This window comes from Lutjanus erythropterus, chromosome 18 (genome assembly GCF_056507025.1).
Source record: "Lutjanus erythropterus isolate fLutEry1 chromosome 18, fLutEry1.hap2, whole genome shotgun sequence".
In the NCBI taxonomy this organism is placed as follows: domain Eukaryota; kingdom Metazoa; phylum Chordata; class Actinopteri; order Lutjaniformes; family Lutjanidae; genus Lutjanus; species Lutjanus erythropterus.
In genome coordinates, this window is record NC_139334.1 from 10081050 (window position 1) to 10108464 (window position 27415).

At 39.2% G+C, this 27415-nt stretch overlaps 2 protein-coding genes across 3 annotated transcripts; both read right to left on the reverse strand.

Annotated features, from left to right (window-relative positions):
- Positions 1 to 20: 20 nt before the first annotated feature.
- On the reverse strand, positions 21 to 17213 carry lin52 (lin-52 DREAM MuvB core complex component). Of its 2 annotated transcripts, XM_084742143.1 has the most exons (7): positions 17168 to 17213; positions 15110 to 15184; positions 14979 to 15016; positions 14773 to 14839; positions 14542 to 14625; positions 659 to 743; positions 21 to 158 (listed from the first exon to the last, which is right to left on the reverse strand). In XM_084742143.1, the coding sequence occupies exons 1-6, from the start codon at positions 17184 to 17186 to the stop codon at positions 688 to 690; spliced, it is 339 nt and encodes a 112-aa protein (XP_084598269.1). In that variant the 5' UTR covers positions 17187 to 17213; the 3' UTR covers positions 21 to 158; positions 659 to 687. The 2 variants fall into 2 exon arrangements, with proteins under 2 accessions (XP_084598269.1, XP_084598268.1); XM_084742142.1 differs by lacking the exon at positions 21 to 158 and having other exon boundaries at positions 644 to 743.
- A 698-nt stretch (positions 17214 to 17911) lies between these two features.
- pomt2 (protein-O-mannosyltransferase 2) lies at positions 17912 to 25882 on the reverse strand. The gene is made up of 21 exons (XM_084742910.1): positions 25410 to 25882; positions 25237 to 25321; positions 25054 to 25158; positions 24538 to 24646; positions 24029 to 24137; positions 23027 to 23186; positions 22833 to 22939; positions 22649 to 22731; positions 22229 to 22338; positions 22049 to 22115; positions 21874 to 21934; positions 20926 to 21004; positions 20637 to 20788; positions 20460 to 20551; positions 20285 to 20361; positions 20127 to 20198; positions 19969 to 20028; positions 19773 to 19878; positions 19527 to 19667; positions 19077 to 19188; positions 17912 to 18674 (listed from the first exon to the last, which is right to left on the reverse strand). The coding sequence occupies exons 1-21, from the start codon at positions 25709 to 25711 to the stop codon at positions 18569 to 18571; spliced, it is 2295 nt and encodes a 764-aa protein (XP_084599036.1). The 5' UTR covers positions 25712 to 25882; the 3' UTR covers positions 17912 to 18568.
- Positions 25883 to 27415: the final 1533 nt, after the last annotated feature.

Consider the following 27415-nt stretch of genomic DNA (forward strand, 5'->3'; position numbering starts at 1 on the left):
AGCGATGACAATGAGCAATATTATTTTTACGCAATGTTTTGTGTAGGGGACCCTGCTTCCAATGCTCATTAAATGGAAAACATGGCCTGGTAGCCGGGAAAGCACTCTCACGTCGGGGCTCCTAACATGTCCACAGTCAGCCGGAGAGGTGCTGCACTCTGAGGAATGAAAGGCATGAAGTTATTGCCCTGATTAAAAGTTGAACAGTCTCTGAAAACTGTTGCATCACTAAAGTTAGCAGCTTTCTTTGGCTGCAAACCTCATCATTCAAGGGGATTTTTGAATAAAAAGCAATCATCTTTTCATTTTAAAACTTTATTATACAACTTCACAAATTGCAAAAAATGTAAATCATGTTTAAAATAGAAATAAGAATAAATAGGGAACATTTAATCAAAGCAGGTCTATAAGCTACTGAGAGGTTCAGTGAGGAGGTAATAAATCATTTGAAGTTTCCATAAATGTGAAGGCATCTATCTATAGGGGGACAACAGGTGCACTGAGAACCTCGGTTTGTGTGTGTGTGTGTGTGTGTGTGTGTGTGTGTGTGTGTGTGTGTGTGTGTGTGTGTGTGTGTGTGTGTGTGAGCAGTTTGCTCCAATTTATGGTCTGAGTGCAAAGTCTCTGAACTTTGTTGTGAAAGTCTGAACAGATTCACCTTGCAGTCCAACATTTCAAACAAACGTGTTACTTCTTGGGCCTCTCCAAGATGTTCAGAAACTTCCCTCTGGTCATTTCTCTGGCTGGAAAACAAGAAGACACAACATCAGATATACAAAATAAACAGGTTAAAATGCCAGTTTCTGATTCACTGTTATGCTTGTAAGAGAACAAAATTTTAGTTAACTTCAGGGGTGATAAATGTACGGCCAGAACCGACTCGCAAAAGGGTCCAGTCCAGCCCACTGGATGATTTTGCAAATTGTAAAACATTGCAGAGCAGTCATTAATTCCAGACCAGAATATTGCTCTACAGTTATTGAACGTTGTTTAAAATATTGTCAATCAGCAACAAAATAATTTGTCTTACAACAGTACTGGTGGTAGGGGTGCAACGATTAGTCAAAGAAAACCACTGACAAATTTTGTTGACACAGAATTTCATTTTTGACAATGCATTGGTGATGTTATCACGCAGGTTTTTAACACTGTGTGGCTAAACTAAACATTATTTTCCCAGAGCTGATGGAAGTACCGAGTGAGCCATCTTTTCCATCTTTCTGTTCCTTCCCATCTCTGCTGAGCGGTGCACATTGCACATGCGCATTAGCAATCAGGAAGCGACAGGTAGACAAAGCATAGCAAAATGGATACATTCTGTGAGCATTTCACCCTCAACGTGACAAAGAAAAGGTTCACCTGACAAACCTTGCTTATCATGGGAGCACAACGATAATGCATGAACATTTGAAGAGGATGCACATTGGACATGTGGACAATGTGGACTCAAGAAGACAAGAATATTGGGTACTACACTGCAATATCTGTCAAAATAATTGCAATTTGATTTATTTTACATGTTGTACAGCCCTAATTATAATTCTTAGAAAGATACTAAGACTTTAGTTTGTTTTACATCCTTCCAACAATCTTTGATAAGTTGGTAAAATCTGAAGTCAGTCTTACACAACATTTGCCTGCAGCTCAAACCACCTCAGAACTGTTGTTTAGTAATGCAAAGCATGTATTTAATATCTGCAGTGTCACACTGGGAGGCAATTTATACAAACATCTGTTCATTCAGGACATGGAAAACAACATAAAATGGAGACGTAGCACCAAAGAGTCTTGCTTGATTGCTGTCTCAATGTAGTGAGGTACAAATACTGAGACGTACTGTGCATGCATGAAAGTGTGTTTGTGTGTCTACAATTCACCACGATGACAGACAATAGAGGCAAAATGTCCCATTAACCTCAACTTGTGATTATGGAATATGGGCATGTCTAAAATAATTGACTATTATATAACTATAAATATGGCTGTAATATTATGCCTTCTCCTGCTCTTGGTATTTTTGGTGTATTCTCAGTTCCAGGTGATTCCATGGTTATTGCCTTTTCCTCTCTATTAGCTAGACATTCAATTCCATTTAAATGGAAGGGTGTAAGCCTTCCATCACACAACCAACGGATCAAAGATGTGATGCCGAACATCAAGCTGGAAAAAAATCAAATGCACTTTCAACTTTGTGAAAAGTTTCCCTGGCTTTGTACGATGAACCACACCTCTACAGGTTGTCTATCCTAATTTGAATATACTATTTTGCACATACTTGTTTTTGATTGTTCTTTGTTGCAATCAGTCTGTTTTGGATGTTGTTGTCAGCTCTGTTTGTTTGTTGTTTTCCAGTATTGTCCATCTTTTTGTACATATTTTGCATTACAATGAAATACTATCATTTCCATATTCGCTACTGTTTTTCCTCAGACTATAACACTAAAAACTAACCCCTGAAAACAAATGTACTAATAAGTACACTCAGAACAGAAGAACAGGTGCAGAGGAGAGGGATGAGTGGACCAAAAAGGTGCAAATATATTAGTCCCTGTTGTGGGACTAATAAAGGATTATCTTATCTTGTCTGATTGGTTGCAGACTTACAACTCTCCCTATTTAAGATGGCTTCTCATTGTCACAAATCGATTGCCTGATGAAGGTCTACCGCTGAAACACTGCAAATAAATGTTACATTGGAAGAATACTAATAATTACTCTAAAATTACAGCTATATAACAGACTTCATGGTATTGAGTACAAATATTCCCATGCTCTGTAGAGTTTAAGTTATATCTGTGATGCAATTAAATACATAATTAAATTTGTTAAAGGTTCAAATCACCAAGATGATGGGTGGGATCCAGTGAAGTAGGTTTTGCACAGATGTGTTAACTCTGTGCCACAGACAGTCCTATAACAGAGCTGTCCCTGCTGAAGGCCCTTTGTGAAACTGGTCTTCACAGGGAGAGCAATCATTGCTGAGGATCTTGTGTCAAAGACAAACCTTTGTGTCACTATGGAGACCATGGGGACTTTCCTGCAGCAGCATCATAAACCCTGTGGAGGCGCCATCCAGGTACAGTAATTACTCTTTGTTAAAGAAAAGAAGAGGAGCGGGCTCTTGGCTCCACTGCAGGTTTTTACGAGCTGCAAAGATCACCTCTGTGGCTCCATTCAGTTTCTAGCTAACCTTGTACATTACACAAACATGAGATTACAGAGCAGCAGAGAGAGGACGGGTTTCAAACAGGCATTTAGCAGAAAGTCATCCACCTTCATCAGGATCTTAGCTAGCTGCTGTCTGCACTGTGAGCTGGTGTGAAGGGGCCCCGCCTCCCCCTGCCCACAGCGGCTAATGAAAAAGCCGGGCCAGTTAGTAATTTAGATGAGTTGCCCAACGTGGAATGATAATGGTGCATCTGGGCGTGGGGGCCACGTCACCTTGAGGTGTCCCTCATTAGGTTAAAGATGATGCTAATTGGAATGGGATGGATTCATTTTGCACTTTGCTGTCTCTTCAAATCACCCTAAACAAAGTCATCAGGGGACCCCTGGACATGCAGAGGGTGCTTTAGATTGAAATGAAGCCATCAAAATTAGGCGAGGGAAAGCAATTACATTGAGATGACCCTAAAGCTGCAAGCACCTTGGTGTCACTTTGTTATCAGGAGCAGTTACACCAGGAATGGTAAAGAGTAGCAGTTAATATTTTAGATTTTTAAGGTGTCATGCTTCTCTCGCTCTCTTGTTATCGTTTCCTCCGTCTCTTGATGAGCCCAAACTGTAAAACAGATCAAGGATGGCTGTGCCACTCCTCCCGAGACCCCTCGCCCCGCTGAGCGTCTCATTAATTACGGTTCAGTTCAGCCTCCCCCTACTCAGATAGAAATATCATTGATTTTATCGCATTAAAGACCCCATTAAACATAAATCAGTGCTCAATTTATGATGTGTGGCTCTGTTTTTAGAAAAAGGAATTATGGGGAAAAGTGTTGTGACTGGCAAGGTGAAGGTGGGCTCTCTGTTGGTGATGAGGTCAACTGAAAATCAAACATCAGCAAGTTATTACAGAGTATGAAAGGCTGGGAAGAATGCAACCAAAGACAAACTAACTAAATGCAGACATAGTGAGACCACTGAAAGAGCTACAATAGGCCTTTATCATAATAAGAAAAGTACAGGTGTTAATAACACTACTAATGGCTCGGTTCTAGTCACGTCTCCCCAATAATTTCCCTTTTTTCATTAAAAGAGGAGACACCACACCAGCAGCACACAATGAGCTCTGTCTTGGAATATCTTGTGTACATCAACTATTTTACAGAAAGCAAGTTAAAGTTAACAATGACAACCACAGAGATTAGGGGAAAGAAACTACCGCATTGGTTTATCAGAGGGGAAGCAACACGACCATAGAACACCTTGTAAAAATACCATAAACACAGATTAAGGCTCACCGCAAAGAAAATGAGGTGGATTAACAAACCAGTTAATTGTTTTCAGTTGTATTAAGCCTACTAGTAAGTGCTGGTGATACATTATGTAGACCGTAAGGCTGTCAAAAGTCTTGATACTTAAATACTTTCAATACTGCACAAAACAATACCAACATTTTATAGTGTGGAAAGTACCGAAAAGTGCTCACTCGAGAACCCAGGACACTTCACTCTTTGTCAAAATTGGTCTTTTTCTGTCCTTTTATGTTAATTTAAAAAAAATAGAAAAGAGAAAAAATATTTTGAGTGCCTTGGACTTTTTTTTTTCTTTTGCTGTGGTATCAAAAGAGGTATTGAATGTTATGAATGTTATTGAAAGTATTGTGTCAAAACTTAAAAATTCCAGTACTGCAACAACTCTCGTAGGCTTCAATGTGTGTTTTACATCAGATAACTATAATATAAAATGTTATGTGTAATAACTAAACTGACAAAAATTATTGGCCAGATAACATTAAAATGCCCAGACTTTTAGTCAACTATAACTAACTGAAAAGAAAAGAAAAAAAAACAAAAAGCAACAGGATAAGGTGGACTAAATATGACAAAACCTAAACTAACTAAGAACATCTGACAAAAGACTAAGATGAAATAAAAAAAAAAAAGCTGAAAGAATTATGTAATAAAAATAGATGGAATGGAAACAGACAGAAAATGAAGCCTGTGACTTAAACATTCACTGAAACTTCAGCTCCACTGAACAAATGAAAACATCAGATCTGTGTGGAGTGATACGGAAACTGCATCGTTCTTCAAAACGCGAAACAAACATTAATATCATAATTCCATCACATTTTCCATATTCTTTTTTATTTTAGTTTTATTGATATTCTTCTAATTACATGATATCATTGTGCCCTGTTTTTCTGCACCTGTCTTGAGAACTCTCTAGGAAATGTCTTGGAAAATAATGTGATGATAAACAGTTGATTTAAAGTAAATAAATAAATTAATAAAACTTTGAGTGCTCAATTCAAATTTTTTTCAAGATATCTCATTCAACAAAACATGTATCCAAAAAACTATATAACTAATACTATGAGGTTGGGAAGCCTGAAAAGCACGAACCCACACAGACACACACAGGCTTTGTCATACAACAGGGGGAGATCAATACTGATTAGGGGGACTTAGAGATTTGTTTAGTTGATTAGAAAGGTCAATTACTAATTTTGCACTAAGTTAATCAGCATCTTGTTACGACTGCCATCCATACTAAATGACACCTTATGGATTCTGTGGGCCATCGCCTTGCCCTGTTGATTTGTTGCTATCTAATTATCATTTAGCACCAACTGGTCTGCGATTCCGTCACAGTCTAACATCGTAGTTTAAGAAACACGGCCACATCAGACCAGGTGCAATAATTTTATACATATAAGATATTCTACAATGTTTGACTGCAGTAAATGTTTTTCTAAGCAATTTGAAATTATTTTCATCCATAAACAGGCACAAAATGTAAGCAGACAGGTTATCATCAGATTGAGGACTGAGGACACATTGGCAGAGAGGACAGTATGGAGCTGCTGAAGGCTCCTGTACCCCTCTGTCTCCAACATCAGCCCAGTAATCCTCTGGCTGTAGATTTAGGCCTGATTAATGCTGCTGAGGTACAGCGCAACAATAGAGATTAACCTATATTTGCAAACAGCTAAATATGCCCCGAGACTATTTAAAATGTTGCCCTTTTTCTAAAATTAAACAGCAAAGATTAAAACCACCAGGGATGTAACGATACCAAAAAGTCAAGGTACGATTACACCACGATACAAAGTCCATGATATGGCATCTATCATAATATTAAAAAAGTTAATTTGAATGAAGCCAAATATGATGATGTTAAAATTACAGTTTTACAAAAGGAGTCTGGTTAGTTTGGCGAGATCAATAAAACTGTTGCTACTACTGCTGTTTCTCGTTAAACCAAACTTATCTTACTCTTTAAAAAAGGTATCACCGTAGCAATTCTTTTACAAATGTTGTCAGACACTTATAATAACAATCTGAGCCTCTCAGAGGCAAAACAAGCACAAGCAAGCAACCTGCCCTGTGCGCCGCACTGTGAGCTCCGGTGAAGCGACTGGCAGCGCGTCATTGTTTCTGTCACTCATCTCTGCTTCCATCAGTTAGTTTTGTGGTGATTTTGGGATTTGGTTCATAAAGTTTACAGACTGCCGCGCTGTTGCACATCTCTGTGCACAAAGGCGCAGCTAAGAAACAAGAGCAGAAACTTGTTAACCAACCACTGGTTTCACCTTCTCTCATCAGTTATGTACCAGCACCTGTTGTCACAGGGATGTTTTAAATAAGAGAGCCAGGTAATATAAGAATATATTTGATTCCACTTATTTATAATTCCATTTCTGTAAGCTGCTATATGTTTTATTCTGTAACTGTGATGAACACTGACTGACAAAGGGAAAAAAAATGACTCTCAGCCAACAGAGGGGACTCTGACTGATGATTCGAATCTTTGACTTTCAGGGGTTAGACCCTAAAAATAATTAACTATGTAATATATGATAGATATCATCACATCCTTTATAGCACTGAGATATTTTCTTTTGATTTATCTTGAGATATCTTGATATTCAAAATATTGTTACATCCCTAAAAAAAAATACCGTAGAAAATTCTGTGTTGCAACCAAAACGTTTCTGCAATTTGTCTGTTCTGCACAGGCAAATGATTTTCATTTGGCGAATCCCAGGTGGCTCAAATGTAAATGTGGAGGAAAGGCGGTGGTGTAACATCTTACTTTCCTCTCGTTTACGGTGAGTGATCTGGGTGTCATTGTCACAGCCCACTCCCAGCCCCCACCACCACTCCCCTGTGTATAAAATGAGAGTAATCATCACTTCGCCCCACCCGCAACCCCCCCTGCACCCTGCCCGCCTCTCTGGATGGCACGCTCCCCGTGTGCCGATGGACCTCTGTTAGCTCCAAAGACAGATGACCACCTGGGTTAACTGGAGTCCTGGACCCCGGCCCCAACTGCCCCAATTCACTTTCATTAAGAGTTAAGAGGGACTTATCTGACCCTCACTGCCCATCTCTGAGAGCTGCTCAGCTATTACGGCCTGTAAGCTTTATTTAATGGATTTAACATCCTCTTTCACCGCCCTCCTCCCCGGGGACGAGGGAGACACAGAGGAGATGAAACACACAAGCAAAGAAACACTCGGAGGCGCTACGCTCCCCCCCTGCATCCCCTCGTCTTGCAACACATACACACGACGCTCATGTTTGTGTTCAAAATTCAATTACCCACTTATTGATACTTCACAGGGATATTTAAGATGCAGACACGAGCTGTGATTTCCCAGGGGAGCCACTGGTTCCTCTTTATGTCCCAACCGAGAGGGCCCACCCCTCCTCTCCTCCTCCTCCTTCAATGTATTTTCGCCTGGCTGACACACACACACACACACACACACACACACACACACACACACACACACACACACACACACACACACAGATTCACACACCAAAACAAACACATCTGCACCTCCCCAACCCCTGCCCCAGCCTCTGCCTGTTCAAGAGGTGTCCTTATTAATAGGCAATCAGTCAAAAATCATTCATTAAAAAGCCTAAAAGGTTTTACACCCGCACTATGATTAGCTGGGAAAGAAAATCCAATGAATTCCTAATGCCTTTATGGAAATGAGGTGTCATTTCCGATCTGCTCAGGGAGGCAGCAGGCAGGCAGAACTGAGGAGGGTGTGTGAGAGTGTGTGAGTGTGTGTTAAGCTCAGCTGCTTTCACACAACTCCGACACCGATCCTGCTCAAGATACACTCTTAGAGATAAGGGTTCCAAAAGGGTTCTTTCTGAACAACCCGCTTTTTGAAGAAAGGGTTCTTTGTCACACTAAAGGTTTCATTAAAAAAAACCCTTTCATCCAAAGAACACTTTTTGCAAGAAAGAGGTCTTCAAGATTATTGAAACCCTTGAAGGACTCTCATGTCAAAGGTTCTTTGTACCATAATTCAAAAGGGTTCTCGAACGAAAAGTTCCAGATAAAACCATTGGAATATAAAAATGTTTTCAGGAGAACATCGCGGGTGGGTTCTAGATAAAGCCCTCTGGCTATAAAAAGGTTCTATGTAGAACTTCCTGATTCAGTTATAGGTAAAACTTTTGAAACATCAAAGGGTTCTTGGTAGAACTCCTTGAGTGGGTTCTAGATGAAATCATTGGAATATAAAAATGTTCTTGGTAGAACACCCGGAGTGGGTTCTAGGTAAAACCCTTGGGTTGGGTTCTTGTTAGCACCCTTAGAAAATGCCATAGTTTCTGTACAGAACCACCAGAGAGGGTTCTTGGGTGGAACCATTACACCATAGGGGTTCTGGATGTAACCTTTCACAGATGGCTCTATGTGTACCTCTTTGTGTTGGGTTCTAGGTAGAACTCTTTGAAAGGGTTCCAAGTTGCAAGTATATTAAAGGAAACAAAAAGGGTTCTCTTGTGGGGGACAAGCCGAAAGACCCTTCACGGTTCTAGTTAGCACCTTCATTTCTAAGAGTGTATGATCAGGCTGCAAACTGCTGTACTGAGGAAGGAGACACGTGTGTCATCCCGTTACAAAATGTGTGAGTGGAGCTGCTGAAGATTTTCCAACAATGGAGCGTCACTACAGCAGCAGCACTATTATGAAACAGCACGTCCGATAATTAAAAAGATGGGAGCCAATTTGAGAGAACTAAGCACACAAAGCCCAAGGTTACTGAATATTAAGATGATAAAAACTAAACCATCCCGCATACTTGTTTCACTTTCCTCACAGCCGAGATGTCACCTTCAAAACGCCGCCATTCATCGCAACCACGAGCCCAGGGAGAGACAGCAGAGAGGTGAAAAGACGAGCACAGAAGAGTAGTAGAGGTGAGGAGGAGGAGGAAGGGTAGTCCTGTTCCTCATTCAGCGGCTGTCAGCTCAGGCACTTCATAACCGCCCGCCCCGCGGTCAGCCCGCCTGATGGATTGATGGAGGCACATTAGCACCAGTGGGGCCCAGTGAATGCAATCATATTCAGCAGCGGTGTGCTTCTAATAGGCCGGAGATTGATCCTAAGGGTGAGGAGGAGGTGGAGGAGGAGGAGGTGCTGGTGGTGAATGCGGGGGACCATTAGGAGCTGTCAGGGCAGGGCGACCTTCAGTCTCACCTTCACACAGACAGACGCAACAGGGGTCAGGCCTGGGTCTACGCCGGGTGGCATCACGATGGAGGACAGGTGCTACATGAGAGACAACAGGTGGTCCTACACCCAGAATACACTGAGTGATGCTGTTTTCAGATCAATATAAAAGTTTTTGATCACAGTCATTTGGTGATATTATCTGCATGTTTCCTGCAGCACATTTTTTTCCTAATGTGTTTGATAGAGATGCCTAGATTGATCAGACGCCGACCGTTATTAGCTGCTATCCAGTGAAAATACGCAATCGGGATTCATGCCTTCTAGTTGCCGACTGTGAAAACTGGCCAATGATGCAAAATACTTGAGACGATTCTCAGCTGAGGTAATGTCACACGCAAACTAACCAAAAGGAGCACTTTATTCCCAAAAAGATTTATATTCTAATTATTCCCCTTGACGTGAACATAAAAATATCAATTTAAAAACTCTCACACAAGTCATGGAGTATAATCACATAGTGAAGTCTCATTTTTTTTAGTTCTATGCTCAATACTTCCTAAAAACCTTGCATATGAAATTATTTTTGGGAGAAAACCTAATACTTCCATCAAAATCTAAAAATTTTTTTTTGTGAAAAGTTACAGTCAATATTTTAGTGTGATTACCATCACTAAGTATCAACTCATGAAACTATCCACCCACCACAATAAAGCTGGACTTTTAACACTGAGCTCTTCAGGCTTAATTTAAGGACCTTCATTAATCTACTATATTGCGTTCGATTTCATTTTAAAGGGCACATTCTAAATTTGTATTCAACTCCTGCTGAGAATCTGTCAAAAACACAGTTCACTTGAACTCTTAAATCTCACTGACATACAATTTTCTACAATCTCTGCCTTAACGGCATTTGAGACTAAAGATGAAACAGTATGAAAATTTCATATCACGATTATAGTGACCAAAACCATCAGTATTTTTGCAGATTTTGTTCAAATGTAATGAAAAGAAAGTACATACACTGAAATAATTTCACCAATATTACGTTAGAAACGTCTAACGGATTTTAAGTGGCATCATATCCTTTATGATGACAATGTTTTCTTTGGCGCAAAGCAAACCTAAGTTGCTGCTGCTTCTACAAGACTGTTGCTGCAAAGTATTTATAATGAGTGTTTCAAAGTGTGATAACCAAACATGGTTTCTGTTAATTATAATTTGAAACAGCAATTCTAATGGTCAGGAATTTTATTGTAGTTTATTTTGAAACAGTTCATCTTTTCATCCCTACGTCAGACTAACAAGACAGGCCCAAAAGTCAGTACCTACAAGTGACATTTTGGGAGCTGGTCCATGGACTGTTATGTAAATATCTCTGGGAATATAATTTCATTATCAGAATTAAGTCATTACTCTACAAGCTCGTCAGTCACATTTTTGTATCATTCTGTGATTGGTTTCAGTTTGTTTTCTGTAAGAGAGAAATCTAAGTTAACAAGCAGAGCAGCAGTAACCTTTCCTAACTAACAGCACGTCCAGGATGTAGTATTAAATAGTCTTCAGTGGCCTTGGGACCACAAGTGTGATAGAGCACCAACTCCAGCAGTTTGGTGCTGCGTCGCTCAGGCCCTCCAGTGCATCCCAGAGGAACACTCAGCTTTCAATTACCTCCAATAACAGCACTTATCAGAGTCCTCAACTCTCCCCAGAGACTTGCGGCTTGATGCCTGCGCTCAGCGGCCCACGACAGGGGCATTCATCACGGGGTGGAGTAACAGCTGGGGCCTGAGGAAGAGGCACGCGTCAAGCCCCTCTGGGACTAGACCGAGCCAGCTTCATGCAGACATTACTGGGGTGCTGGTGGGTGGAGGATGGGGGGGATTAAAGGTCTGTTACATCCCCCCTTCACGTCCATGTTAATACTTACAGTATGTAAAAACATGGCTATCTGCACAGTGTACAATTTGAAAGAAATAGCAGAAACCAACACTCATGCTGCTTAGGTGTACTCTAGGCAGGCAGAGGATAATGGTGTTGTTGTAATAATGTTTGGTCCATGTCCCCCCTCTCACTGCAGCAGGGTGGGTGAGTTTTCACTGCTTGATTGTGCTCTGCCCATTAACCAGCTTCCTTTTTTAATGGTCCACATGTTGAAGGGGGAGGGGCAGTAAATCCTGTCCCCCTGCCCTCACTCTGCTGCGCCTCTGCGGAGTCTCGTTTACGGCTACTGAAGAGTGCACAAACATGATGAAAAAGTAGCTGAGATTTACAAGGCCTCCCCTGACAGCCAGGAAAAGGAGAAAATTAAACCAGAGAGCATTAAACAGGCACCCATTACAGGGCTGCTCTGACACCAATAATAACCATCATTGTGTCCCGTCATCCCGATGTACATGACACGACTGCAAACTCTGCAGGCCTGCACCTGTGACAGCTAACATCTTTATACCAGCCAGATTACATGCTTCTGCAGGTTTATGGAAGTCAGGGAGATTAGACATTTTTTCAAAATGAATATGTGACTTGAGGTCTATGCAAATAAAAACACATGCTGTAGAAGCTATAGCCTATTAATATGTAGTTACGCTTATCTAAGCGTGTTTGACTGTTGTAGTACGTCTATTTGAATATTTGTGTTTTATACCACTGCAGCAAATGTTAAACATTTCAATCACTGTGGAGTCAACTCCCCTGCCTAAAGTTTGATGATCTCTTAAGATAATTAAAAGTTTCACCTTGTGTATCTCTCAAATTTCATCAAAGCCTTTCCAAATGATGTTTGGCATATGATTCATAAGTACAGGCTGCCTTTATGGAGTTTTACAAAGCAGTACGCTCATTACAAGCAGGCCGCAGTGCAACATTTCAACTCACTGTCTACATCAGATCATGTTGCCTGTGCAGGTCTCAACAAAAAGGACAAACCCAACAATAGTGCCCACTTGCTGGGGCAAGTAAAATGCGATGTCGGTCTACTAAATCTAGCAACTCACTTGCTTGACTGGCAGAGTGGTAAAAAAAAAAGAATAAAAGAATTAAACTTTTTATTATCAAGTAATTGTTAAAGTAACTTTTCATATTAAAATGGCAGAAAATGCAGTTTTCAGCCTCTCAGATACAAATATTTACTGCTTTTCTCTGTTTAGTATATTAATGAATATGAAATATGAATATCTTCGGGTTTTGGACTGACAACACAAGACATTTACAGACATCTCCTTGGACTTTGAAAAATTGGGATGGACATTCTTCACTATCTTCTGTAATACTGTAAACCAAATGCTTGATCGATTAATCTTGAAACTAATGGGGAGATTAATCAATATTGAAAAAAATCACTAGATGCAGCGCTACATCAAACATGACAATTTGCTTTAGTCTTTATATAGGACAGTTTGTACAGGGGCAAATAAAAATTGACTTCACATCTGTAGAATTATAACCCAGTTGTCTGGTCTGAGAAAAAAAAAACACGAACGTTGACCCTTGAACTATGTAAAGGGATTATGGTTGAATTTAACTGACTTCAAAAAGAGAATGTGCATTTGTTCATATATTCCATCCCAGTAAGAGCAGGAGTACTATTCCACAATTCTTCATAGATCGTGTGCTTTTTCACTGGATGAATAAATACCCATTTTTCTCTTAGGAAAATATGAGCACTTAGCTACATCTCTCTAATCCACCCTCCATAAGGATTATGACAATGGAGGCAGTGGGGGAATGGATTAAAAACTAGATTTTGCGTCCATCAAATGCTTGAGCACTTGTTGTATGGGCCCCTGCTAGGCATGCCCTTGTTTCTTACCTTTTCAAATTTAACAAGATTGACCCCAATTCATCATTTGGCGTGAATTAACACCTCAAAGCCAATCAATTCCTCGACAGAAAAGGAGAGGTGATTCTAAGTGTTCATTTTTAGCAATTTCAATTTTTGTCCGGGTTGTGGATATGAAAGCACACAAGGATGCTGTGAGGTCTACGGGCTGGATACAGAAAGGCTGTGAGCACCATCTAGTGGTAACATGAGACTCACTAAGCAGCTTGTGATAAACCTCAAATCATGTGTTTTGCAGCTGTTTTCTGTGCATTTATATACTCGTTACTTAGATTTTTCATAGTGTCTTACCAGAAAAGGCAACAAACAAAAACATTTTTATATCAAGGCATCTTTTTAAAAGGATAATCCAGAATATTTAATGTGAGGTACTTATCCATAGTCAGTGAATTACCTACAGTTGATGGACAGGAAACCACATATATATGCCCAGTATTGGTCCCTCTCACTCAACCATTTGCATAATAAATAATTTTACCATGCAGGGCTGATCTGCCGCTGCCTTGATCTATAGGATTGTTTGTGTTGTTTTGTGACGTCTGTGAATCTGAATTAACCTTTTAAAATGCTGCATCCACACAATTACACAAAAAAAACCCAACAGATGGAGGCAGCAGTAGACCAGCAACTCCAATATTCTGTGAGGTAACATGGCTCATTTTGTGTGTAGTTGTGTAGTTGTGTAGTTGGTTTGGAGAGAGCAATGATTGGCTTATATTGCATTATAGTAACGCAGTGAAAAGACTTTAAATATTATGTACACTTAAAGTTGTATTGAATATTTTAAGATGGCTAAAATATATTTTACTGCTGAGGCAGTCCACAGAGGTACATTGCTTAGCTTCCTACACCAGCTGTCCTCTCTGCTCCTTCAAACTGGGGGCGTGCCCACCACCATTTACTGTAGGTTATGCACTGACTATGAATAAGAACCTCATACAACCCCACTTGACATGATCCAAAATATCCCTATAGGGCTGGATCACCACCTGTTCCTTTTACATTTACAGTCTGTACTGTACACTGTATGGACTGTGTGTTGTTCATGTACTCACACTCCTCTAATCCCAGCTGGTAGGCGAGGTTCTGAAGTCCTTTGACCTTCTCCATCAGGTTGGCTGTGGTCAGACTCCCCAGCTCTACAGGAGGATAATGAAAACTCTTAGCTACACGTAACCAGTTTCACCAGAATGTTATCCCATTTGACAGGATTATATGTTAAAACTATTTTTGTCTGCAGCCTTCCTGTTTAACACCAACTGTTGCAGGTACATGCAAAATGTTACCTTTCAACATTTCAATGTCCTCACTCTCCAGTTCAGCCATCCACTTGGGGGGTGAATTAGTGATGGGCTGTGATGTAAGACACAACAAAGGTCTCAGTACACAACTTATGACAGATTTATAGATCAGGCCTATATATTACAGTTTGTCAAGCCTATTTAATTATCTAGTTTGTAAATCATAGAGAACCACAGTGAATCTAACTCACATTTTTACAAGATGCAGCAAATTCTGCAACTCCCGGCACTGTATGAGAGATCGCAGGACAATCAAGATTATAACAACATAAAACAGAATGCAGTTATTAATTACACAAGAACAGGGAGGATGTAAACTTACACTGCTCTGGCCACAGGTCTGGTGATGCTCTGTCCAGCTTCTCAAAACTCAGCAAAGAGGACTCAAAATCGTCACCTATCACGACACAAAATTTATTTATTTTTTTTTAACATTTTATGTGAAAATGCATGAAATGCATATTTGTAAATCATGTAAGGGCAGAATTTAAGAAAGCAAAGATGAAGACTTGTTTTACACTGATTTTATCCAAAGTTACTGAACCAGTATAGCTGGCCTTCTATTAAATATTACACACAATCTTTAACCACTGACTTGAACTACATTTTAAAATAATATACATATATATATATGTAGCTGTTCTGTTATTTCCACACAGCTGATGATTACTGATTCATAAAGTGCCACTGTATTAATACTTTGAGAAAGCACCAATAGTTATCCCTACAATGTCAATGAAAAATATTGTGATATTTGGTTTTGTCCCTATCACCCAGCCCTATAACGAGTAGCAGCCTTTTATGAAAAAAAAATATGAATGTTCCTTTATGATGTGAGAAATCTCTTTTTGTTGAGGCAAAGAAACCTGGCCAGTGGGTCATCTGAAAAATGCAATGCTACAAAGCTGAAAACTGTTTTTCTTAGCTCCTGAAGAGTTGAGTTTTACAATGGACAGCAACGATACACAAACTTAGCCAAAGTATATAGTAGCCCATAAACATGCACATACAAAACTCATGACATAAAATATATATGAAAGTGGCCATCATCATGGAAGACTAAATAAATGGATATAGAGTTATGTGTTTAAATTAAATTGTAAACAGGTCACAAAATGAGCAGCAGCCAAATTCTGGTAAAATATGCTGATACCCTGATTGTAAATGTACCAATGTCTTCATCACAGGTGGAAGAAGTAGGTCTACTCAGATATTGTGGTTAAGTTAGAGTAGCAATACTTATACTCCATTACAATTAAATTTTTCTGAATTTTACCTGAGTAAAAGAACTAAATTACAGGGTTCAATGTTTTCTTTCAAGTAGGTCAGAAATCTACCTGGTCAATTTATGCTTGTGCCTGTACAAACTACTTGATTTATCAGCTATTATCAAATAACAACGGTCATGTTTAATCTAGTGTTGCAAACTCTATAAAATGTAGAAAAGTGGTGTAAAATGTCCATCTCAGTCCAATGTGATCTCTTTAAATGTCTTATTTTGTCTAATGTCTAAAACCCAAATATTTTCAGTTTAACATGATATCCACTGGTCAGCTTGTAATCAATACAATTTTATCCTCATCTATAATATTACATCATAATTTATTTGTTGGTTATGTTTTGTATTATAAATCAGAATCTGCAAAGTAACGAGGAACTTAATTATGTTTTAAAATGTGGTGGAGTAAAAAGTACAGTATTTCCAGTACAATATATGTACAAATGTACTTAGAAATGTTCCAGTCCTGGTCTTCATTTATACACATACGTGAGTGTGTTTAGACAACTGCAGCTCAACAAGGGTATGAGGTCAAGGCTCGTTATAATGGCATATATACAGCAGAATATACGAGTGACTTCATGTAGAAATAAAAATAAATAAAAGACTACAAGTATACAGTATGTAATAATAACAATAACGTGATGCACGAGGCAAAGTGTGACAAATCGAAAGACTACCGCCAGTAAAACCTATAACTAATAACGATGTTGCCAAAGTAAAAACTGCAGCTGTCACCATTAACGTAAATAGAGGTGGTTCGGCCTGTATATTGAACAACACAAAGCCTCGGGGTGTAGCTTTGTTTCTAGCTAGCAGCAGCTACAGTTGGAGCTGTGTGAGTCAAACTGTACGATGTATTACAACCTGCTGTCCACTGTGTTCTTCTGTACACTGGTCAGACACAACACTGTGCTAGTGAACCTTTAGCCAAAGGGAAAAACACCTCCAAACAGTACAAATACAGCGCTAATGCGTGTATTCTGTCGCCTCTGGGTGTTCGTGTAAGACAGCAAAGTAGTCGCTTACGGTTTCGTGTCCCTAATAATGTCGAATTTACGATTTATACACAGCGTAGCAGGGTAAGGAATTAGAATTTACCTCCATTTGGAGACGCCATCTTCAGAATAAACACGTGACAAACGAGAACCAATCACAGCAGCCGTCCTCGGAGTTGACGTGTTGACGGCGCACTGCGCAAACACGCCACCAGGGGGCGCACATGGTGCGCAATCCAGCCTCAAAGTGATGACAGATTCTAGAGACACTTCAAAATAAGCTATTCAAAAAGCAGTCAGATAAAATACATAGAATATTCACCCTCTTTTGAAATATGTCATAAACAATTAAAATGAAAATCTTAAAAATACAAGAAAGGTAAATAAAAGATAATTGCTACAACAAAGATACAATGGGAAGAGAGTTGAGGCTAAAAATGGCCCAATTCCTTATTTTGGAGAATTTGCTTGGAAAATAAGTATGAGATACCTCCTAATTCCTAAAGTTATTCTTCAATAAAATGGAAGTTTAAGCACCCAGTGCTGAGGGAACTGTGGTGAAAATAGTGGAAATTATTCTTCTTCATTTGTTCATGCATATAAGTTTTTAAGTTTATATAAGATTTTAAAAAACTCTGAATTCTGTATCTAAGAGCAGAACATGTTAAACTGGAGAAAGCACCATATGGTCTCAGTCTAAGATGAAAATGATTTTTTCAGAACTTCAGAATCACCGCACCCAAGCAAAAAAAGAAAAGGGTGTGGAAATATCTATCCTGCTCAAACAGGGGAAAGGGGGAAAAACTGAGATGAAATATTGATGATATGAACACAAATAAGCACTGACTACAAGAATATCAGTTTATTGATCATACTGAAATGTACATTGAGAGTCAGTAGTAGTCTCATAATGTAAAAACAGAAGCCAGTACCGGACATCACTAATACAAAAATAGCGGACACCAAGGTCAAGACAGTCACAAACAAAAATACGGTCTCTGAGAGCTCTGAAATCTATGTTGTGTGTTTTCTTTAAAATTTCTGAACAGGGAGATGCAGCATTGAAACTTTTCAGATTTATTTTCACTCGTTCCTCCCAGGCACTTCAGTTTATTGTTGTGATATACGGTAAAGTATACACATACAGTACATACATATGTAAGTCCAGGATGTGAGACGTGTTGAGAGTTAAGGCAGCTTGGTGATGATTAGTGTCAAGATCTTTATCTTCAACAGTCTGGCTTTCATATTGCAGGGATTCAACTCTGTCTGATAAAGCATTCTTAACACGTTACAGATTACAACACTGGGAAATGCTGAGACACATAAACACCTGGACAGGTAGAGATTCTAGTGTGGACAGTCAGTACCGTAAGAAAATTATCTTTTTGTGTTAACACTCTAAGACCATACAATAAGTCTGTAAGACACATGCATGTTTAAAGTCCCTTTTAGTCAGAACAATTGTCATCATCACATTATTTTCTTCTTCATGCAAAGCTGACTAAAACTCCCAGGAGTCCATCCACTTCAGGCCGGCCATGATGCTGCCTGGCTCGTGCGCCAGAGGCCCCGTCATGCCGTAGGAGAGTGGATGGAACAGGTAGAAACTGACAGACAAAGAAAAGGTTACAGTGATTTATACAAAGTGAAAGAAGAGTCTTAAAAACTTTAAACAACAGCGTTGTGTTTTATATACGTGATGTGACTGTGGTTCATGAATAATTTGGGAAACATGCATCTGCTTTCTTGACAAAAGTCAGATGAGAACACTGGTACTACTCTCATGTCCCAAAAAAGTTGAACTCTTCATCTACACATCAACCCACAGCAGATAGAAGTAAGTGCATAAATGTTTTTTTGGAGCTTTTGAAATGCATTTTGGGAGTATCAAGTAAAAGTGCATATAAAAACCTCATTAAATGCAGTAGACATTAAATACTGATCTACTGTTCATGACAAATTATCTAAAGCATTTCCTACCATTGTAATTACTCTGACAGTCATCTTACCTGTAAAGAACACTGAACAGAAGTATCATCTGCCCGGCTCTCTGCAGCCAGTCAGAATAAGGTGGGCGGAGCAGCAGGTCAGTGCTTTTCAACAGTATGTCTAATGTAATTCCTGTGAAAAACAAACAGAAAGATTTTGCCAAAACCCCCACGACCAACATCACCGCTGTGTCTGGTTTAAGCCTCCATCAGACTATGAAGTTAACATTAATGAATTTTATCACTTCTAATATTATTCTTTGTCTTACTCCTAATTTGGGAATAACCATGCACTAACATCTGGAATATTTTAACACAGAAGAAAACATATCTCTGATGTGCATGGATATCCAAAATTATGATGTCCTCGGAAGGTGTCAGTCACACTAAATCTAGAAATATGTATCATTTCTATGTGGTCATATTTTACTTACTTTACTTAAGTAACCAAAACAAAGTGGTATTTGTTACCTGTTAGCATGCTGTTGAAGAGCATTGCGGGGAAGTAGTGGTGGTAGTAGAGCACGCGGCCCATCGTATAGAAAGGTGCATAGTGCAACAGCCAACCGAGGAGCAGCAGTCCTCCTTCTCCCATAAGCACACGAGAATGCTCTGAAAGACGACATGAATTTGATGTTTAAATCATAGTTTTACTCTTGTTGCAACCATGATCAGTCATTGCAAAAATGTGGGATGACACACTGTCAATAATCATACCTATTCTCTTTTGGCTCAATGAGAAACCTCTTTGAAGGGCTATGGCTGCCACTGGCACCATGACAAAATACAATCCCAAACTGGCCAGATTCGTCCACCACACCACCTGAAAAAGGACATTTGATCACGTGTGCATTAATGTGCGTTCAGACAAGTCAGACAAGAGTGACAACGGGCACGCTTCAGACAGACTTACAGGGTTCCCCAGCAGGTAAACACGATACTCAGTGTCATTCACTCCAGAGAACCTCAGTCCCTTTACAAAAATAAACCAAGAACATTTATATTAAAAATGATGCATTTAATCTGGCTCTTACAAAAATAACAACTTTATACTGTAGATCATTAATGCACCTGATAGTTGATGGGCCAGTGCCAGGGTTTTGAGTTCATCTCATTGTCTTTGGGTTTCAAGCCACTGTTACCCTAAAACATATTATTTATATCAATAATTGATTTCTGATGAAGCACATTCTTTAAGCAGAGCTGGTTTAACATATTTTCTTTCTTACTCTTATCATAACGATGTGGGACTCCAGTAAGATCTCCAGAAAATGAGGCTTCAGCACAGACAAACTAATGTTGGGCACTGCCGCAACACACAAGAGGAAAAGTAAACATGTTGGTTAGTGTTTCAGATCATAAAGCACAGACAAAGACATAGGAGCAGTAATGTGTTTAACGTACACTTGGGATTGATGTGATCCTCAATGTTCCACTGAGAGCTTGGAGTCTCCTTCAAGTAGGGGCTGCAGGTCACCTCCACCTGCTCCCAGCCCCTGGACAGAAACAAAGCTTGAGCTTTTCGACTGTCGATACACTTCATGAATTTTGAAGAGAAAGAGCAGAAGAGACTTGTCTTACCACTTTGGGAGAGTCTTGCCAGAGGAGTAAAGCACGCAGCCGGTAGCTCGGTGCAGAAAGCGGACTTTGCTGCGCAGCACCTTCACCAGGTCACCCTTCCGACCTCCACACACCTCCACCTGCCACAGGTCATTGGCGTCACCTGTGCCATTCTAAGAACAAGCAGATGTCACAGACAATCTGAACCTAGTCTGTTATTAATGCTGAATAAGGGAATTAGCACTCTGACATCTCTGAATTGCAGTGAAAAGTTCTTTTTTGTTCAGTTTTATGTTGTGGGTCCACTCACAATGCCATAGCCTGTAACCTGGAAGTGTTTCTTGGTCATAGGAGCCTCGTGGAGGTGACTGTGAAGGTTACGGGTTGTTCTGAAAGTACCAGGAGAAATGACATTATCGAAAAACACATGCACGCAATTTGGATCTGAATGACAATGAATCATTTATATCAGGGGTTCTCAAACTTTTTCAGTTTGAGATCAAAAAGAGAAATTTGGCGTCTCTGCAGAACCCAGACTTACAAAAACACATCACGAATTGACACAGCATCTACACTTACAAATAACAGACACAGAACAAAACAAATATATCAAATATATTTATTGAATTTAAAAGTACATTAAAGCAATAATCAAATTTGCTGAGAATAATGTTAAGTTTCTCAACACCTCACAATCAACTTGCACTGTCCACTGACACGCTAGTGGTTTTAATTTGAATCAGATACAGGGTGTGTTGAGTTTGTATTGACAGCTGTTGGTAGAAGTTACCCTTCAAGGCTTTCTGCCTGGAAGCCCATCTTGGTAAGGCTTAGGAGGAATCATGGTTTGGGTTAAAATAGCAAGACTTGTGCCAGACTGAGCCCTAACTTCTCCCATGTGCAAACTAACAGCGTAATGCAGTAACTACAACAGTTTAGAAAAATACTGTATTGGTTGTCTATTTTAAAATTGTGCTGGTTTATACTTTAAACCATTAGTGAGGTGGCTGTTACATTTCTTGACAGCTTTATTATAGTACATTGCTTCAAAATTCTTGTTGCGTGTCGAATAGGTCGAGAACTACTTCCTATCTCTTACCTGCCTGTCACTACTTGTGGAAATAAAGTAGGCGTTTTACTGTGGAACCCAGTAAAAAGAGGTCTGCAACCCATTTTGGGTCCTGATCTTAGCTTTGGGAAATGATGATTAAAATAATATGTTTTTCGTTTCACTGCTGCGTGGTGTCGTGATACTCACTCTTTGTGTTCCAGTCGAATGATATCACCATGACGAACCAGATCAGGTGCCCCAGATTGAGCTTAATAGAGATAAACAATAGACATTAACAATAAGACCCTCATACATTACTTACTTATGACTTAAATAAATGCTATGGGCATTTTCAAAGACTAAATGAATCCCATCTTCTCACATTCGTTATCACTGTGTCTGTGAACGAGCCACAAGTTGTTGTAGTCCTTATGAAGATAAGCGGTCACCTGTAAGGAAAAAAACATAAAAAACACTTAATTTAGGATAAATCAAATGACCACAAGTATTAGCATATTTGATCATGTTTGAGAATGTCTCACACTTGAAGCTGTAGCCTGACCTGTTGCTGCTTTGCACCCACTCCCTCCGGGTACAAGTGCCAATGAGAGTGCAAATAGCCTCCAGCTATACGGAGGTTTTTTATTGTAATTGTGGAGCCATATGCCAGATCTGCATCCAAAGAACAATGGGGAATTATCTCACATCATTACAAAGCACAAGAAACTATTTCATTTAATGAAAACGGAGCCACCACTCTCGCCTGAGCACAAAAAAAAGAACAACAAGCTTTAATAGTAAAACCCTGATTACTTTGTGAAGAAAGTAAAATGTAAGCAAATGTTTCAGACCATCTGGCTGTAATCAATACTAAGGCAATTGTTAAATATCTCTTAGACCTCCTTTTCCATTTTCTTATTAGTGTTTCAGTAAACACAGCTGCAGTATCATGTGGTTTTATTCACACGTGTTTGGGACTCACACTCAGGCATGGATGCGTTGTGTAAGTTGTTCCCGATTAAACGGGACTGAAAGGCCGAACTGAAGAAACCATCTCCTGGTCCACTGGTGAGAGAAAACATTCAAAACCCAAACAATTAAGAAGATGTTATCACACAGTATTCTGTGAGATGAGCAGTAATCTGTAATAGAACGATCAGATGCACCTTTTGTGTAACACAACAAAGTGGATTGCAAATATTGTAACGTATAAGAGGAGAGGAAGCAGGATGAGTCCAACAACCCGAGCCAGGAAGTGCTTGGCGATTTCTACCTGCAGCCAGAAAACACAACCAAAACTCAAGCATTACTCATCAAAACGATCAGTTATCAGTAACATTAAATACATGCTGATGTTTACCAGTGAAAGGCTCGGGTCTCCCAAAAGTCTCCAGAGGTCCCACACTGTGTTCAGTCCCACCAGCAGGATGACAAACAGACCCACAAACTTCACCCCTAATGCCCCGGCAAGGTTTATACCAGTCAGTACCAGCCAGAGCCACCAGGAGGCAGTAAAGGTTCTGAAAACAGCAGCAGACAGGGAACAGTCATATGTGCATTTACTACTTTAAAGAAAAATTACTACACTTTTACGCAAGATTTGTTCTTGATGGAAGACAGACTGCTATTGCTTTAGGACTATAACTACAATTATTTAATTATATTGATTAATGTATTGTTTTTTTCAAGTAATCAGTTAATCATTGGTTACTAAAATCTCCTAAATATAAACAGACACTAGAGCCCAAAGCATGATTTTTTTGAACAAATTTTGAAAAAAATCAGGATCATGGAGTTTCACAGGAAAACAGAACTGCAGAATCTCCCAAACAATGGAAGTGAATGGTGACCAGTTCATGTTCATCTGGCATCTCATCTGACATGCCGAGTTGACTAAAAAAATGTTATTTACACCATGTTTTTAGCCTGAACCCTCACAGTAGATCCTTAGCTTGGAGCCACATTCATGTGCACATACACACTGTCTGAACTGAGTGTGTGTTGTGTGATGGTGTGCAAATGGCATGACGGGACCTCAGGAGACTTGGATTACACCAGATGAGCAGTATGAAGGCATTTCATGTTTTTTTTATGTTTGAAAATTGGTCACCATTTATTTCTATTGTTTGGGAGAGTCTGGACTAACAAAATAAACCCTCAGTTGGCATGAGGGTGAGTAGATAATGACTGAATTTTTATTTTTGGGTGAATTATCCCTTCAATTGATAATTAATTGATTATCAAATGATTATCAAAATATTCCTGCAATTTAATGCTGACCAACTAATTGATGACTCAACATTACATGGGACAATATATATTAAAAAAAAATAAATAAATAAAAGCTGCAGTGGTGTCCTACCTGTGTCTCTGCTGGTTGAACTTGACCATGCTCAGCACCGCTGCCATGATGAAGAACATGAGTATTGGGTCTAATAGGATGTACTGGGAAATGGTGATACAGCCAGTGTCTGTCAGGACGAAGAAATATAGAACAAGTTAAATACATTCTGATAGAGTCAACAGTCAAACCACCAAAACACTTCATACATGCCTCAAAATAATTTGAGTAGAGAATAACACTTTTTCACATTATTGACTGTACTTAAGTAACAAGAAGAGGGAAGATATAATAACACAAGATAAACTTTAGTGATCCCACACCATATTTATAAAAATTGGTGTTAGTAAGAAAATGAGGGCTAATATGGAAAATGACTGAAAACTAATTTGAACATAGCTGCTTCTCTTCTGCCAAAATATATATGTGCAGGTTCCATCCAGAGCTATGCACAAGAGCAATATGTTTTTTGCAACTTTCACACGGTTTTGAGTTGCGCAACTGTTCAAATCAATTAGATGATTCCTCACCAAATATGAGCAGGATGGCAGTGATGAGAGCAGCAGTGTGAGACTGAGACAACTCCAGCACTATGAGGTAGGCAAAGATTGGGAGAAAGGAGCCCAACATGGCACAAAACTGTAAGACAAGAGACGGGACAGACAGGTCAGCAGCCGTAACACATTTTAAGATTATTTGTGTGTATTCAAATTGCATTACAGAGCAACAACGATGAGCTGACTAATAGATTAGTCAATAAAAATAAAATTAGTTGCCAACTATTTTGATTATCAATTATTTTTTTAAATAATTTTTCAAGTGAAAATGTCAAACATTTGCAGATTTCAGCGTCTTAAATAAAATAACTGACTGTTTTTTTTTGTCATTTAGGGTATCGTGAATGAAGTGTCTTTGGGTTTTGGATTGTTGGTTGGGCAAAAGACACTATCTGAAGACGTCACTTTGGGCTGAGCAGTTTCATTAGTTGCAGCCCTACTGGACTGTTAATCAAGAGAGCAGGTTTTATAGTGTGAAAAGTGACATACCCCTCTCATCCCCCAGTAGTTGTGGTGTTCATATTTATCTCCCGGCTTTATGAAAGGAAAGGTGCCATCATAACCGGTCATGTAACCGGCAAGACCAATCAGCATCTGCAACAGAGTTAAGATCAGAATTCATACTGCAGATGTTTCCATTAAGACACATGAGGGGATAATCCACCATCTCACTTTTCCAAGAGGAGGATGGACATCAAAGAAGAAGGTCCTGTTGATGTAGTAACTTCCCATCTTTCCAAAGTGTGTCTCATCCCAGCTGAAACACCAAAACAAGTCATCATCACATAAAAAGACTGACACACTACAATAGTATACATGAATGCATGTGGCTGACTTGTACTCACCACACATGAGGGGGCTCTGTGATCTTGTAGAGGCGTGTGGAGAAAGACAGCCCCACCACCAGCATCAGCAGCACCCTGCTTGGGGGCTCACTACTAACATGTCCTCTGTCCAAACACTGAGCTGAAGTCCCATTTGAGGACTGGGTGTCATCTTCTGATAAGTGTCCAGCAGTTGGACTCTTTATGTCCTTTGACACAGGAGTGGATGAAGTCTTTTCTGAGGTGGGAAACATTTTCCTGTTTCGGAGTGTTGAGGTGTCCCCTGTTTTCTTCCATTGTGTTATACAGTCTTCCTTTGCCATTAGGATATAAAACCTGTAATAAAATGACCAGACCCCCTTCCAAGACAGGTAAGTCTAATACTTTTGTAAATATTACCTAATCATGTGGTAAAAAATACCTAATTAATAACTGATATACTGTATCTCGATGATGGGGAGCTGTGCTATCTGGGACAATTAACTACATTTAACATATATTTAACACTGGAGCACTATTAGTTCTTAATGCTGCAAGTTATGTCAAGCAGGTGATGCTGACCGTGAATGTCACACAAATTATTAGGCATTAATAGTATTACATTGTCGCCAAGCTGTTGACATTTTCATTAATAACATACTTATCCTAGCTTATCCTAGCTTGCTAGCTACTTTCTAAGCGACTATCCACTCGTAAAATATCGGCATTTCAAACAATCAGAGATAACAAACTACTAGCGGTCACTATCGCCTCAAATTACCGTTTCATTATTCAAATATTTACATTAGCAACACAGCGAGAGAACCAGAGAGAGGTTGTAGCTCCAGTAAGGACACACATATGGACCGCAGTGGTTTCTGGGAGGTGTATTCCACCGTATGATTTACCACGGTATTGCAAGGAAAACACAGTTTCCCAGAAGCCTTTGGGAACATCCTCTCGTAACCAATGGGAAAGCAATATGGAAAAACAGGAAACGCGGAGGTGTGCTGTCATATTTGGCCACTAGAGGGGGATGTCGTATAATAAATAATTGTACCGCCAATCTTTCTTTCTTTCTAAGTGATCACATTCACCGCATGATCACTTCAGTGCTCACTTCTTATGCATACTATACGTACATCACTGTAATTTACATTTATTTTTTATATTTACATATTTATTCTATTCTCATTGTCTTTATTCCCCATAATTTCAGTCTCTCAGACTGCTGCACGTGTCTTTACTGCTATATATATTTATTGCTTATGCATATTTGCTGTTTGTTGTCCTTATTTTTTTAAAAATCTGTTATTATCAGGCCTACTATATAATTGTTGCTTGCCATATAATACAGTATAATACATTGCTCAGAATCGTTCTGTATTACACTGTGTATTTGGCAAATAAAACACTTAGAACTTTTGAAATGTCTTCCTTTCTGTTTATCTTTTTTTTTAATCGTTGTTAATGAGATTTTGACTTATTCATAGTCTAGACTCTAAAGAGGATGAAAAATCTGTGCCTCATCCACAGTCAAACACATTAACATCAGAGGTAAGAAACTACAGTCATTGCATGTTGGCAGTTGCAGCCATTTAGCAAATTCAGATTTTGCACTAGTTTTACAACCCAACAGCAGCAATATGAATTTGGCTGCAACATTATGCATCCTTGAACATATCAAAATAATGCTTCAATAATTTAATAACATTATGATTGCTTAAAGTACATTTTGTAGTAACTATTCTAAACTTTTACAAAAATAAATTCAGGTAAGAAGCTTTTACTTGTAACAGAGAATTTTTACATTGTGATATTCCTACTTTTACTGAAGTAAAGGATAAATGTCTGTCATCTCTGCTCATCACACACCTCTGACCACTTACATCCCATTTTCACAATCTAGTGTCAGTGATCCATATGCATATCTGCACCACACTGTTCAAAACAAAATATATATCTTTGTATTATGCTACAAACTACAGCTAACAAACATACAGTTCTTGTTTTAATCAAAATAATAAACTTTCATGCCAGCCAATGAC